This window comes from Colletotrichum chrysophilum, assembly GCF_026319265.1.
Source record: "Colletotrichum chrysophilum strain AFK26 chromosome Unknown scaffold_6, whole genome shotgun sequence".
In the NCBI taxonomy this organism is placed as follows: Eukaryota; Fungi; Ascomycota; class Sordariomycetes; order Glomerellales; family Glomerellaceae; genus Colletotrichum; species Colletotrichum chrysophilum.
In genome coordinates, this window is record NW_026517293.1 from 482,320 (window position 1) to 497,579 (window position 15,260).

Consider the following 15,260-nt stretch of genomic DNA (forward strand, 5'->3'; position numbering starts at 1 on the left):
GCCTCCGTCAACGACGCCGCTATGCCAAAAGGTACCATCTCGGCCGTTCCCTGCCCTTCATCCACGCAGCCCAACTACCACCACCACCATCACATCAGCCTGAACGGCCTGCCCTTCCAACTGAGCCATTTTCGCCTACATTGCACTTTCCGTATTTCCTCCCCTACATCGCCCGACGTGAAAATGCACCTCGTCTGATCTCGATGGCCCAATCTCCCAGACGCACAATGGACGAATCCCCCGCCGTCCGCTGAAGCACATGGCGCCAATCCCGCGTCTTCAGTGGCTGCTGCCCGACGGTGCGACTTGCGCTGCACCAGGCAAGACGGCCACGTTTTCTCCCCCCATGCGCTCGCGCTGCCGCTCCCGCCATTGGGCTGCGGCCGGATTCGCGTGCATATTTGCGCATGTCAGCTTTCAACTTTGCCATCTGGCTTTCTCTGGGCGCAATTGGGTTCTTCTCGGCTCGCCGAGCCGACGAAGCAAGCCACCACGGCGGGACAAAGCGGACAAAGGATGTGTGAGGGCTGCGAGTCAACGCGGATGCAGAGCCCCCATCTGGACTTTGGTCTCCTCGCGAATCTGGCCCATGTGTATTGTTTCGAAACATGCCTGTCTAGGCCAAAGCGAATCTTTGGCGCAAGTCATCTAGGTTGCGCGGCTTCGAGACAGCCGTTGACTGCGTTGCATATGAACTGACCAAATTGATTGCACATACGTCTAGGAGGGTTGTTCGGCAAGCAATTCTCTCTAGGTGTAAGCTCGGTCACCAATATCAGTGAAAGCACGTGTGGAAAACACTCCCGTGTGCAGTCTCATTCAACAGGGACTTCAGTTTTCATCTATCGAATCGTCGAACAACATTGATTGCTGTGTCTCCCTATGCCTACGCCACTTCCACGTGCTCAGCATTCTTCTTGTCAAGCACACCCTCATCCGCCGCATCTTCTCTCGAGCTCAGCCGCGGCCCCTTTCTGAACAAGAGCTTGTCCCTGAGCGAGTCCTTCTCGAACAGCTCCTCCATCTGCTCCAGCGCAACACCAGCCGTCTCGGGGACGAAGAAGAACGCAAAGACCACCATGATGAAGCAGAAGGTGCCGTAGACAAAGTACGTGCCGAATCCATTGGTCCCCAGAGTGGCAAACATGCTCGGGGTCGCTTTCGCTACGACGAAGTTGAAGAGCCACTGGCTCGCCGTGGCCATGCCCATCATCAGGGCTCGGAGGCGGGCGGGAGGGATCTCGGAGGAGTAGGTCCAGACGACGGGTCCCCAGCCGAACTGCAAAAGGTTAGTTTCTGTCATGACTGAAGAAAATAGTCTCAAGAGTGAAAGCATTGTGTAATAAATCAAAGCCTAGAAGCTCCCATCGCGACACTGAGAATAGGAGACAACTGAAGTAAAGTGTGGCTTACTTGATAAACCTTGAAGACTGTTAGCACTTCAACTCCAATAAACATTTGCCATGATGACCATCACTTACTGCTGCAAAGATGTAGATGGCAACGAGTGCAACGTATCCCGGCGCGCTCACAGATTCCCCTGTCACCGGAGGATCGAAGCGTATGTAAAACCCAACGTAGAATAGTGCCAGGCCCTAAAGCAGATAGAGTCAGCCTCGTAGCCTGGTCAAAGTCTCACGATGAGCTCACCTGAACGATTCCCGTCCACAGCAGACTTTTCCTTCTTCCAAGAGTATCCGTCACAAAGACAATGAAGATGGCGCACGAGACCATCTTGACGATACCGTACACGCCCGTCGCAAAAAGCCCAGAAGCAGACCCGGACAACCCAACGCTGGCAAAAATTCGCGGGCTGTAGTACGTCATGGCATTCGTTCCAGTAAGATTGGACCACATCATCAGCGTGATGCAGAGAAGGCTTCTCCTGCGGTACGACTTGATCGTGAAAGCCTCCCTCAACAGCGAGAACGACGACGCGTTGACCGCCAGGGCGCGCTCTTCTTCCAATTGTCTCGAGATACCGTCCATCTCTTGCACGATGTAGGGGTGGTCCGCGGGCAGATTGCGCAGCTTGGCGAGGACGGCGAGGGCTTTGTCGGGGTGGCGCTGGGCGAGGAAGCGGGGTGACTCGTTTGCGAGAAGCATGCCCACGAGGAGGATGACGGCGGGGAAGGCTTGTAGGGAGAGGGGGATGATATACTGGCTGTGGCCTTTGATGTGGAGTAGGGAGCCGTAGTTGATCCAGAATGCGAGCTGCCCGATCTTATTAGCATGTGAAGACCGGGATGGGGTTGACGTAGCGTACCGTCAGGCCGGTCACAATGCTCAGCTGGTAAAGGCCCGTGAGGAGACCTCTAATACCGCGAGGCGCATTCTCCGAGACGTAAAGCGGGTTGACTGAAGATGCGATACCAATGGCCACACCAGCAACCAGCCGGCCAACGTACATGGCCTCGATATGCCCACTAGCAGCTGCCTGCAACGCAACGCCAACGAAGACTAGGATCGAGGCGATAATAAGGGAGAATCGACGGCCTACTCGGTTTGCCAGCCACATCGAGAGCAAGGCCCCGGCGAAGGCACCAGCTTGGATGACTGACACAACGTTTCCCTCCAGACTGGCGAGGACAGCTTTCGGTTGGTCCATCAGTCCGTATTCCCTGCACGAAAAATTCGTCAGCAGTCTCGCCTTCTGAAGGTATGACAACTCACTTCTTGAATGAGTCCATCGTCAAGACGCCCCCGATGATGCCCATGTCCATACCAAAGAGCAATGCTCCGCCGCAGGCCTGTCGAAGTTGTTACTTTCAGTGCTATTTTGTCTCTATGGCGCTCAGAGCAACCTACCACCAGACTGATGAGTACAACTCGGGCATTGTAGATCTCGGGAGGGTCCGACTTGGTCGCCTCATTGCGAACAATCTTCTGCAACAAGCCCATCGCAACTACTGGGTCAAAAGCTCGACGAAATCGGATTCAAAAAAAGGCAACCTGTCGAGTTTGGGAAAGACAACCTCGATGCTGATGAAACCCAATGGTTTTGACATCCGGATAGACTAAATAGGTAAATCGAAGAGCCGACATATCTCTTCATCCTTATCATCAACTCCTCTAACGGTAATAGACGGCCGGCCAAGTCACAGGCCTCGGGGCTCGATCAGAACCGGCGTCTCCCCTGCACCCCGCAAGCTACCCCAGCCCGTCCACCCCACAACCCCAAATCCGGGGTATGGGGGACGACAGGCAAGTCGGAGACCTGTCGGCATGAGGATACCGAGTCAGACATTGGTTGGACTCTTGGGTTGATTTAGCGTCGGCTATAGATGGATGGTGGCGTATCGCACGCGGACTGGAGGATGGGTGTTACTTGGCGTCCGCGTTGACGGCAGCTCTCGCTTGTCACCCCTGGGTATGGAGTGTTATGTGTACCGTTGTAGCACCGCGTTGCTGAAGTCGCATGCTTCCATGTCACTATCCTGGCATCTGCCGTGCTTGAGGCTCGCGGTGTTTGATTTTCCCACAAATGAGATGCTCTGGATTCGTTCTTTCATCATGGAGATTACCAATCTGTCGGGTCTTGTTAGCGTTCGGAACTGTCTGCTCTCCATCACCAGTGACGTTGATGCCAAGCTGACTTGGCGGGATGAATATGGGCGAGTCTTCGGGGTCACCTGTATCGCAGATCGGCCGAGGTTTGGTAGTTGGAGCATTTCGTGAAAGAACCGAGAACTACAGAGATATCGCACCAGCTTGGAACGAGAGCGTAGTCTGATACGTTTCAAGGCCCCTGTTGGAGGGTATCGTACCATCTGCTTGGTACACGAGTTCTGTATTTCAATATTCAAGACAGCCTGATCATTCTATCTATGTCTCGGCGGATGAAAACACATCTAGGCAGTAGCTAAGGTAAGGCAGAAGCTTCATGGGCTCTCCAATAGTCTCATGCACTTTTGGAACATGGTGGAAAGGTTACCTCCTTCATTCTGTTTTGTACCATCATTTTACTTTACATAGGTACATGCCAACAGTCTTCTAATATCACAATTTCCATAGAACACCGCTAAAACCCTTTCCAAGTCGTCCTTCACAGCCCGTCGAGGGGCTTGTAAACTTTCATCCACCGCTGTGATATTGGTTAGCCCACTTGGTTTGAATATAGGGGTTGTGTCACCTACTCTATCATACGGCTTCTCGGGGTCGACGAATCGGAGATCCGTAGCCAAACGGATTCTCGCGTCGGGGTCTTTATTTTTGCAGCTGGCGTGGACCATGTACGGGTTGTGGAAGATGACGTCGCCGACCTCGTATTCCGCGATCAACCATTTCCTTTGAGTCTCCTTTCCGTATGTCACTGTGTCTCGGCTGAGAAAGCCGCCGTCATTCATGTTCTTGTTAAACGCGCTGACACGCTCCTCGTCAGTCAGGTTATGCGCGTTCTTTGCAAAGTCGTCCTCGGTCTTCATGCCAATGTCAGTGGATCCCTCGAGGTACATCAAACCGCCGCCCTCGAGCGACACCGGCCCGATGGGTACCCAAGCGGTCAGACTGGTTGGAGGCCCGGCGCGGAGATACATTTGGTCGAAGTGGACTGGTGTGAGCTCGCTGTCGGGAACAAAGGCTCGAAGCATGGTGCGTTGAAGCATATGGGGAGACTGCCAGTCGGTGAAACGGCTGACGAACTGGCGCAGCTCGGGGAACTTGCAAAAGTTGACGTAAAAGTCGGCCTCGTGCGCTGAAACCATGAGCTCGGCGTACTTATCGCTCTCCGGATCATCTTTGAGGCCAAACAGACGGCGAAGATTACCGGGAGGAAGGTATTTTTTGGTGTCTTTGCCGGAGAATGTGCCTTCGACGGGGTCGGTGCCGGGACGGAGGAGACCGCTGGGGCTCATGTGCGAGAAGTATTCGCGACGGCACTTCAGAACTGGCTCGTAGGGAAGAAGATCCTTTATCTGTTGTTCCATATGTCAGAAATATTCCAGGTATTCAAACTCCAATTGCTGTCAAAGGACATACGAGCAGATATCCATCGCGCTCGAAGCGCTCCCGCATCACGTTGAGGGGGGTATCGCGGTGGGTAGGCTGGAGGTATCCAATCGAAGCGGGATCCATGGGCCCAAAGTTGGACTCTAGACTCAGGGTCTTAGGATCGGCCGGGAAGTAGTTGCCGTAGATGTCGTTGTTAGGGTCGTACGCTTCACGGTGGTCAAGCTGTTTGACATTCTGCGTTGGCAGTGAAGCTGGGGCTTCGGACTGGAGCACTCCGGGCGCCATGATGCTTACTTAGGGATGTATAAAGGAGATGGAATGAAATGCGAATTCTTTTGCTTTCTAATGTGATGGAATTCTGTTAGAAACGCAATTACGAGTTGAACAATACGGATGGCCGTGGCTGATTACCGTCTCGCTTTATACGGCCTCGTTCGGCTTTTCTGATGCAGCAAACCAAGAACTTATTGCCACAAGTCTTGAAGATGTTAAACCGAACGAACCCATTCTGCCCAGTGACGTTCTTCCCATAAAGCCTTACTGTTCAACAGCGAGGTCGAACATCCTCGGCCGTCTGCTGCCGTACCCCGCGTCGACCCCGCCGTCTTTAGTCGTCTATAGCCGGCGCTCGGCCATCTATAACCGTCCCCAGACCCCGCATCGGTCGTACGAGCGGCCCCAGGTTCTCACGCTCACCACCCCGTATTTTCCCCGGACCGGAACCTTGAACATGACCAAAGCGACCGGTGTAAGACAATACCGAGCATGCGTGAGGTGTCGCGCGCGCAAGACGCGATGTGATTTGTGGGTCCCTCCGCCTTCCGGCCGATCGATTTCTCCAGCAAGGATGATATCTCTCTGGTTGCGATTCACAAGGCGTTCTACCGAATATTTCGGTTGTTAACTAGCGTTACAGAGACAGTATTGGCGAACGAGGACGACCGCCGTGCGCAAAGTGTGTCCGCGAAGGAGTCGACTGCTCCCTAGCTGGATCGCGACGTGGCGGCGACTACTCCCAGTACCGAGGCAACAAGAGGCAAAGACGCGATAGTGACGTTGCTACGGCGCCCTCGGTGGTTTCCGTAGCATCTTTTGTCCCAGAAACAATCGTAGAGACGCCAAAGCCTCGAGAACAGCGACTGCATCGGTCCCTTCAGAATCCCTCTGATGCCCTGCTGATCCTTGCCCGGGCGGCTGAGGATGGGGAAGATGATGAACTAGGGGATGGCGGACTCAACAAATCAACACCTGGAAACGCATCTTCTATCTTAGACTCGATTCTGTCTCCGGGACAGCAAGCCCGGACTGATCAGCTCTCGTCTTTAGCATCGCCCGAAAATCAGCTTACGGCGCACCAAGCGGTTGAAGAATACCCTCCCGTCAAGGAGGGCGCTTTGGACCTAGTCACCCTCCAAAATCTCATAAGACAGTAAGTCTACAGTCCAATTACAAGAGACTGAATCGCTCACAGAAGCAAGTTATGCCGATGACTATCATCCATTCTTCCCGATTGTTCCAGCCAATCTGCTCATGCCACAGTTCCTCTCCGATACCATCAAGCACGAATCGTTCCTTCTCACAGCCGCTCTAGTAGTAGCTTCAAGAGATCAGTCCGACCTGACCGAGCTACATCAGTCAATATGGCAGCACATGCGACGCCTTATCCTCGATGTCGTTCTTGGTATGTCCACAATACGCAGCGTAGGGTGTGTGGAGGGGCTCCTGATCCTAGGAGAATGGACACCGCTTACACTGGGACAAAACGATGACGGGGGAGAAGGTGCAGCATGGTCGATATTAGGGCTCGCCGTCAGGCTTGCGTATTTGCTGCGGCTTGAAGATTCCTCTTTCAGGGCAGACAAAGAAGCTGACCCAGCAATGTTGAGAAGACGGCTGGCATGGACATGTTAGTTACAGCTCCCTCGGCTCGAAGATCTCCAGAGTGTCTTATACTGATCTTGATCCAAGTTACATACCTGTCGGACCGCCAGATCTCTATCCGTATGGGCCAAGCCTTCTGGAGCAGAGGACCGGCTCTATCTGCGCGATTCACAGCTGACGACTTCCCATCCTTACAACCACGGTACACCTCAGGGGAAGATTTTGCGTCTCTGCTACAGGCACAGGTTGAGTTGACAACTTTGTTCGGGAACGCCCACGATATTCTCTTTGCATCAAAACAACGTACCGGAGAACTCATGACCCGGGGTGATTACACCAAGTACATCGATGATGCAAGCCGCGCCATTGTCGCGTGGGATCTCGTTTGGAACGGACTCAAATGCTCCCAGCATCTGAAGTCATGTCTCAAGATGATGGAGAAGTATCTTCGTCTTTATGTCAATGCCTTCGCCTTTCAAGCTGTTCTCTATCGGGCATCGGCATCCGGCACGCAAGAAGTCACAAAGTCGGCATGCTTCCCGCACTCAGCTATGGCTAGTCCCGATGCTCGTCATGTTTATGAGGCTGTAGACGCTGCCGAAGCTCTATTGAGGATTGCCATTGAAGATATTGATGCCGAGAAATATCTGCGGTTCATGCCCGCTCGGTTCTACCTGTGAGTGTCGGTCCCATGCTTGCCGGGGGCCTGAAAATGTCTCTGACAACTCCAGTTAGATATGAAATACATTCGTCTGTATTCCTTTATAAAGCACACGCATCTGGTGCCGTCTCATCAGGAAAACATGCCCAGACAGCAAACCTGATGCGACGATTCATCGGAGTACTCGAGATCGCAGCCACTGACGCAGATCACATCGCCGCAAAATACGCCAAGCTACTCAACGGTCTCTGGTTCCAACGGTCGGATTCATCTGCAGATGCAACAAGGAAGCGGAATTCCGGTAGCAATGCCCATTCAGACGAGCTCCAAGAAGTCAACGCTGTGCCGACTTCTTCAAATGAAGTCGGCGACGCGGACTCGAACCATCTGCCTTCGTTCGACGAGATTGGACTACAGCCTTTAGACTGGATCGAGTCTGTTGAAGGGCTTTTCTCTATGCCGGCTGCTTTCCCTTGGGATCAGCCAATCTTTTGATATTTCTGTGTAAGCGGCTGCGAGTGATGCCTGGTTGGGGAAGGTGGCGCCCAAGGGCATGTCAGCACTTAGCCTGTTACGATTTCCAAGCTGATCAAGTTCATACATCCTGCATGGTATTCAATGGTCGTGATTGGTCACCTCGCACCTGAAAAGGAACAACTATCATCAAAATCTTTGCTGTCTTTGAGGACCTTTGGTAGACTTTCGCGGACCAGGGTTGAGAACAGCACTTTTTGGATCTGATATCAGCGGTCAGTGGAAAGAGGCCCATCTCGATGGACCAAAGGAAAAACACTTCTTCGTTGGAAAGACTTGGACGATGCAGATTGTCATACGAAGCAAGCGTATGCACGTGAAGTTCATCACCAATATCAACAATCATCAGCCGAAATGGCAAGATATGCACAATGCAATCTAGTTGGGTTTGGGGAATGTGGTGTGATTTCTCCATACCCGTCAGGGTAGCTTGGTGGGCGCAAGGCGCCAATGGGGCATGCCGTGGTTGTGAGACACACTGCATGCGACGGATCTCATCCCCTTTTCTTTCTTTCTTGCCATTTCTCCTTAATGGAAAAGTTCTAATCGGATCTCAACTTCAATCGTAATACTTTCAAATGGATGACGGTAACGCATCGGAAGTCAGGTCACCAGCGGGCCTGCCACACGTGTTCTACTCGAACATCACGATCCTCCATCTCAGCTGGCTGATACTGCCCTTAATCAGCATCCTGTTTGTCAGTAGGATATTCCGAAAGAAAGCAGCTGAGCCTCCTTCTTTACCAGAGCGCATACCCTATGTTTCTAACACGTATCAATACCTGACTGACAACCACGGGTTCCTCAAGAGAGCCGCAGAGGCCCTAAAGAAGAGCAACATTGTCAAGTTCAACCTAGGTCCAGTCCCAGTGTATCTGGTTTCTGGCTCTCAAAATATCCAAAGGCTCTTCCGGAACAGCGCTGGCAGCACTCAACTCAGCTCGGACAAGTTCGTTCTCATGGTCACAGAAAAGGTTCATGGAGTTGACCAACAAGATGCTAAACGATGGGCCAGCGACAAGACAGGCCGTTTGAAGATCCCCGCTCCCGGGACCGAGGATACTCCAGAGGACCAAAGGATATGGAGCGGCATGCATCATATCTTCACGGAGCACCTGTCGCGTGCTGAGCCGACAGCGAAACTGGCGCAGAACTTCACGGCCTTCTTCGGAGAAAAATTAGAAACCCAGCCGCTGAATGAGTGGAAAGAAGTGTGCCTCTTCCAGTTCTTGAAGAAGGACATGACTGAGGCTGCTGTCATGACCCTGGCGGGCAGGCGGCTTATTGACAAATACCCTGAATTCGTAGACGCTATGTGGGAGTACGACAAGGTAGCAATGAAACTGATGTACGGGTTGCCGACATGGATGAATCCTGGACCCAGAAAAGCGCAGAAAAAGGCATTAGATATGATGGAGACATTCTTACAGGACGCATGGGATACTTTCGATTGGGATGGAATGGAAGCGGAGGCCGACTGGGAACCGACATTCGGATCCAGACTTCAGAGAGAACATGCCAAGTTCTGGAAGGACAAGAAGTTTTCTATGAGGTCTCGTGCTGCGCAGCATCTAGGTATTCAATCTGGGTAAGCAACACGTGTGTGCGAAGTCTACCTCCCGTGCTGACTATAACCAGATTCAACGTCAACAGCATCCCCCAGACGGCTTGGGTAATGATGGAGCTCGCGAAGAACCCGTCTCTGTGGAGGGCAGTGAAAGAGGAAGTGCAAGGAGCCATTGTTCCTGACCCTGTTACGTCGAAGCCTGCGATTGATGTTACGAAGCTTTTGGCCCTGCCTTTGCTCCAGTCCGTCTACGCAGAGACTATTCGTCTGCATGTATCGATCAATGTGACCAGAGAGGTTATGGAACCCCTCGAATGGGATGGATACGTTCTACCGAAGGGATCTCTGGTCCAAGCCCCGACACAAATTGGCTTGCAAGATGAGTCAGTGTGGGGAGTAGAGGGTCATCCAACATCGAGTTTCTGGGCAGAAAGACATATCAAATATGTTGATAAGGAGGATGAGCTTGGGCATATCAAAACGGTGATGGAATTCTCCATGGCTGGCAGGCCAAGCGACTACTTTCCGTACGGTAAACCTCACTACCCATATTAGTTCGGCGAGGACTAACACAGGACATAGGGGGCGGCGTCTCAATGTGCCCTGGTCGGTTCTTCGCAAAGCAAGAGATCATGCTAGTCGCTGCTATGATCATCTCCAGATTTGAGGTTGAGTTTATCGAATGGGTGACTTTTGATGGTGTTAGTTCGGATCGGCCAGCGGAAGACGAAAAGTCGGCAATTGGGTCAGGTGCCGTGTCACCCGATAGAGACGTGAAGGTGCGCTGGAGAAGGACCCAATAGGCTCTGCAAGACTCGAGTCGTATAGATGCACAGCTCGTTCTTGACTACATGTCAGCCTGAACAGCGCATAGTTGGGAAGTTGATCGGATCATAACGCTCGTTGTTAAATCCAATGTGGACTGGTTCCATTATGTCATGCTCATTATGACTAACTAGAAGTACATGATGGTATACAAAACACGCTATTCATAAACCCAAAGACTCTCATTAGTTCATGCGGTACACAGCATCCTTCTTGAAGTAGCGGCTGATATCATTGTCGTTGCCGCAGTGAGAGCACGTGTGCATGACCTTGGCACCTTCGTGGCCTGGGCCGTAATGGTCAGGACCCATACCGGAGGGAATAGAGGATTGAAGCGAACCTTGGTTGAATGGGGGAGAACCATTGCGTCCACCGACGATGCCCTTATCAGCACCAACTCCGTGAGTGGTAGGAGACTCGTTGTAAGGGTCCAGCATGCTAGTTCTAGGAACACCAGGCTCGTGGCCAGTGAGTCCGGATCCGGAAGTGCGAGAGTAGTCGTCAACGCCGCTGCGGGTGGTGTTGGCGCCGTAGCCAGATTCGCGGATGTCATCGTGGTGGTGTCTGCGAGAAGCCTCGGTGGCAGCAGCACCAAGGCCGGCTCCAGCAACACCGCCGGCAATACCATGACCAGAGCGCTCATAGCCCATATCTCTGTCTCTCATCCTAGTGTCGTAGGGGTCGTTGCTGTGAGCCCCGATGAGGGAAGGGTTGGTATGCGTTGCGTGCTGGGTCTGGGCGCCAGGACCCGCGTTGCCGGCGTGGCCGGTGTGAGTGAAGTGAGAACCCTCAATAGAGCGGTCCACGTTGGAGGTGGGATCGTGGTGACCAGCAGGAACGTTGGGGTTGTAGACGCCACCGCCAACAGCTTCGGGACCCTGGCCTCTAAGGCGATCGCTGGCGCCGTACTGCTCGTTGGGACGGAGAGGGAGATCCTTGTTGGCGCCGTAGGGAGCTCCACGGTGATCACGGTCGGAGTCGACGCGAGGGTCAACCGCGTTGGCAACGCGGCCAGAGTGAGGGCCGTGAGTTCCCTCGGGATCGTCGTAACCGGTGCGAACATTGGAGTTGCTCAGGCCAGAGGTACCGTAAGTACCGTGGGTACCATGGGTGGCACCATGGGTGGTACCACTGAGACCAGTGCCAGGCGCACCACGATGGTCACGGTCAGAGTCAACACGGGGATCGGCCAGGTTGCCGGTGCGGGTGTTGTGGGGTCCATGAGTTCCGGAAGGATCATCGTAGCCGGTGCGGACGTTGGAGTTGTGAACGTTAGATCCGGTCAGACCGGTACCAGGAGCGCCGCGGTGGTCGCGGTCGGAGTCGACACGGGGGTCGGCGAGGTTCTCGGCACGGTTGCCGTGAGGGCCGTGGGTGCCGGCGGGATCATTGTAGCCTGCACGAGCGTTAGAGCCGGTCAGGCCAGAAGAATCCGCGCTACCGATCACACCATGGCTCTCACGGCCCATGGAGCCCCAGTACGGGTTCTGCGTGTCTTGCTCACCGGTGCGGTTGTGACCATGACCAACATCGATGCCGGAGTCGGTAGTGCGGTGGGTCTTGCCGGTGATGTCGCCGGTAGCTCCGCCGTGGGTGTTGCCCGTCAGGTTGCTGGTTGGGCTGTGACGTCCGGTGCCGGTGGTGGTGGTAGTGTCCTTTCCGGTCAGGCCCGAAGTACTAGTGGTGCCGGTTGTGTTGCCGGTCGTGGTGTAATCACGGCCGTCTGTCAAGTTTGTGTGCTTGGGGTTTGTGGTCTCGGAGGGAAAGCTCCCGGGAGGCTTGTCGTTCTCGTATGTGGAAGACTTTGGGGGGCTGTCATGATGCAGCGCATCCTTGATCTTCTGTCCGATACCCATGATTGCTGATTATAGTAGTTGAAGTTGTTATATGTCTTTGAGTTTGCTGTTACAATTTCCAGGAATCTTAGTTTTGGCTGCGGGATCCTGGGCATCAAATACTCGTCGTCGAGTCCAGGTGTTCGTCCATCGCGAGCGGATGTTCGTTGTGATGTCAGAGCTCCAACGCTGGTCCAGGCCAAGCTGCGGCCTTGCCGCCCAGACAAAATGTCACCAGTCCATGTCTCGCGGGATTGCGATTGTGTTGCTATGAGCTCATGTGGGGTTACTGCTGGCACTCATTCGCGGACAATCCTCAACTTCCCGCCCAGCAGCTAAGGCATCACATCGTCGCTAGAAGCTCATCGAGCATCGGGAATAAGAAGGTACGTCAATGACGGCGAGGGAGGGATTCATGACGTGAATTTGCGGGGACTCGTGAGGCTAGCCCCAGCCGCTCCCGCGGTAGCGGGAGCTTGTCTTGGGCTCCGGCACACGGATCCGATGATCTTCGCCAGAGAAAACAGGGAAACGGTCGCTCCACCAGTGAGGCGACGGGCCATTGGCAGTCGTCATTTGGGGTGTGCTCAGCGCAAACACCCGCCACACGTTTGCGTTACCCCAGAATTTCAGGTTTGTTGGCGGTTGGTATTACGGTGGCTTTGTCGTGTGGCGTTGTCTGACGATTGATCACTGCGGGATCTTGCCCTATCTAGAGGCAAAACGTCAAGAGGACGACTTTGGCCGGCCTAGACTGTTAATTACTTGCGTTGGCAATAACCAATTGCAGGGGCTGACGCGTCTCGTGTCTTTGATTTGCTTCTTTGCATCAAAGCGGGCATCGGAGATGGCTCAGTGACGCGGAAGAAGACAACGGTAGCAACATGACGACGTTCCTGCTTGAGCCATATGATGGGCCTGTTTTCACCACATTAACTTACTTTCTCCTGGACTTCCCAATGTCACATCTCTATCCAATGTGGATGACCCTCGTTACCTCTGCGTTTGACGTTTGAAGTGGCATGGCGGGACTGGCAGACTGCCTGTTGCTGTTGCCTACGGCCATGACACGGCGATAGCAGGTGATGGGTCTAAGACCGTCCTGTCTCTGTCTCCCCTTGGGCCTCTGCTTGGGCTGTCTCTCATGTCTTCCTTGCTGTGCCTGCTGAGAGGTCCCTTTTACCAACTGTTTCCCCAACAGTCATGCGGGCGCATCGACAGGTCTGTCAACTGGTTGTTTCACTCCACGTCTTTATCGTCTGTATACAGAACGCCGGGTCCATGCAAGCTTTTGGCGCTTAGCTGGGCTGACGGGAAGATCATTTCCGACTCTTGGCTGTACAGCCACATCTGAGGCTGCTGACTGCAGCTGGAATTGGGGAATCCTACGCTAATTTTTGGGTGAGCCCAACCAAACCACTGCCCGCAAAATCATAGCCCCTACGACGGTGGCTTCAGTGGATTTCATACCTCGGGCGTGGCCTGGCGGGCGAAATGAGCCCCCAAAAAGTAAATTGCGGCAGCCTAATGGGCAAACAAAGGAGATGATGAGCCATAAAGACTGCGTCGTCCTGTCACCGCGCTGCATTTGAATTGCCAAGATATATACATTTCAAAATACATACAAGCCTCCGTGAAGCATTACTACACCAACAAGAGCACGATGAGCGGACGTGGACCAATTTCAAAACTTATTGGCGGAGCGGTCGATTTTACGAAGGAGTATCGAGCGGACCAAAAAGAACGGAAAGAAGCCCGCGAGAGGAATGAACAGGCCGGGGGTTCATCGAACGCGTCTACTATTCAAAAACACCAAGATGCACTCGAAGACGAGTCTTCCAGTGACGATGAGGAGGACTGGGCTATTGAGCTCGACGAAGCTCAACAGCGCCAACAGCCGGGTCAATCTCACCAAGCGGACGATAATGCCGATCCTGAGGAGCTTCTGCGACGGTTCATTGAACAGCACCCACCCCCGCCCTACGAAGCGGGCCAGCAGACTCACCCACTACCCATGCCCGTCATCCTCCCACAGCGTCGACCAGAAGCCCGCCACCGCGGTTTCGTGAGAGCCTACGCGCCAGTGCTTAATGAGTGCGGCATCGACCAGACAGCGTGGCTGGAGTTTCTCGACGGATTCGAAAAGAGCATCAAGTTAAACCCCTGGTTCAATGTCTTGAACGCAGGGGTGATGGTTGCCGATCACGCCCACATGGCAGTTTCGGGCTTCAGCCCAATCGCAATGCTTGTCACCTTCGCAATCCACACGAGTCTCGAGACTTCACGCAGAACCTACGTGAACTACAGGCAAAACGGATACCTCGACACCATGAATGAGAAATTCTTCAAGCCTCGCGGGCTGTTTTGTCTCATTGTGAAGTACAAGCCTTCGAGCACGGAACTTATCGAGGACATTGATCTCGAACACAACATCGCAAAGGCTGTCGATGACAGAGATGGGCAGAGCAAGTGGAAAAACGCCGTGCGCTCAGCCTCCACGACGACAAAGAGCGAGGTAGAGATCCCAGAACCGGCACCTCTTGTTTTTCCGCAGCTGGATGCTCTAGACGAGGGGAAAAAGCAGAACGCAGTCAAGGAATTCGGGCAGTTCGTGTCCACGTATTTCGATCGCAGGGCTGCCTCCCACTTCCAGGCCCAGCACCCCGATTCCAAGATTCCGCAAGCCCCACAACTGCAGCAAAGCATCCCGAGCACTTCGTCAAGTAGTGGGGGACTCCTCTCAATGGCAACGGGTGGGAAAGTTGTTGGGCCTATTGGCCGCATTCAGCAAAGGCGTAACGACCGCCGTGAGGAGTTGGGCATCGATCGCAAGGTAGGAAGGCAGGCCAGAAGGGAAAGGAGAAGAGAGCGAAAGAAGAACAGGCCGTTGAAGAAGATGATGAAACAGGACGCCCTCTACTTGATGGTAGTGAATCTACCTACCCAAGAAGAGATGGATGCAGTGGCGGCCCTTAGGCAAAAGTGAAACTTGGAAATGCTTGAGAAT

General features: G+C 53.6%; 6 protein-coding genes across 6 annotated transcripts; 3 read left to right on the forward strand and 3 right to left on the reverse strand.

Moving 5' to 3' along the window:
- Positions 1 to 886: 886 nt before the first annotated feature.
- Positions 887 to 2,901, reverse strand: COL26b_001457 (uncharacterized protein; the record flags this gene model as incomplete). The annotated part of the gene is made up of 5 exons (XM_053174406.1): positions 887 to 1,279; positions 1,651 to 2,214; positions 2,267 to 2,621; positions 2,674 to 2,750; positions 2,809 to 2,901. The coding sequence occupies 5 exons, from the start codon at positions 2,899 to 2,901 to the stop codon at positions 887 to 889; spliced, it is 1,482 nt and encodes a 493-aa protein (XP_053041716.1).
- A 1,144-nt stretch (positions 2,902 to 4,045) lies between these two features.
- COL26b_001458 (uncharacterized protein) lies at positions 4,046 to 5,235 on the reverse strand (the record flags this gene model as incomplete). Its single annotated transcript, XM_053174407.1, has 3 exons — positions 4,046 to 4,084; positions 4,137 to 4,913; positions 4,978 to 5,235. 3 exons carry the CDS (start codon positions 5,233 to 5,235, stop codon positions 4,046 to 4,048), a joined length of 1,074 nt encoding a protein of 357 aa, XP_053041717.1.
- A 1,913-nt stretch (positions 5,236 to 7,148) lies between these two features.
- On the forward strand, positions 7,149 to 7,566 carry COL26b_001459 (uncharacterized protein; the record flags this gene model as incomplete). The annotated part of the gene is made up of 2 exons (XM_053174408.1): positions 7,149 to 7,507; positions 7,563 to 7,566. 2 exons carry the CDS (start codon positions 7,149 to 7,151, stop codon positions 7,564 to 7,566), a joined length of 363 nt encoding a protein of 120 aa, XP_053041718.1.
- Positions 7,567 to 8,604: 1,038 nt separating this feature from the next.
- COL26b_001460 (uncharacterized protein) lies at positions 8,605 to 10,148 on the forward strand (the record flags this gene model as incomplete). The annotated part of the gene is made up of 2 exons (XM_053174409.1): positions 8,605 to 9,614; positions 9,665 to 10,148. 2 exons carry the CDS (start codon positions 8,605 to 8,607, stop codon positions 10,146 to 10,148), a joined length of 1,494 nt encoding a protein of 497 aa, XP_053041719.1.
- A 455-nt stretch (positions 10,149 to 10,603) lies between these two features.
- On the reverse strand, positions 10,604 to 12,274 carry COL26b_001461 (uncharacterized protein; the record flags this gene model as incomplete). The annotated part of the gene is made up of 1 exon (XM_053174410.1): positions 10,604 to 12,274. One exon carries the CDS (start codon positions 12,272 to 12,274, stop codon positions 10,604 to 10,606), a length of 1,671 nt encoding a protein of 556 aa, XP_053041720.1.
- Positions 12,275 to 13,916: 1,642 nt separating this feature from the next.
- COL26b_001462 (uncharacterized protein) lies at positions 13,917 to 15,239 on the forward strand (the record flags this gene model as incomplete). Its single annotated transcript, XM_053174411.1, has 1 exon — positions 13,917 to 15,239. The coding sequence occupies one exon, from the start codon at positions 13,917 to 13,919 to the stop codon at positions 15,237 to 15,239; it is 1,323 nt and encodes a 440-aa protein (XP_053041721.1).
- Between the last annotated feature and the right edge of the window lie 21 nt (positions 15,240 to 15,260).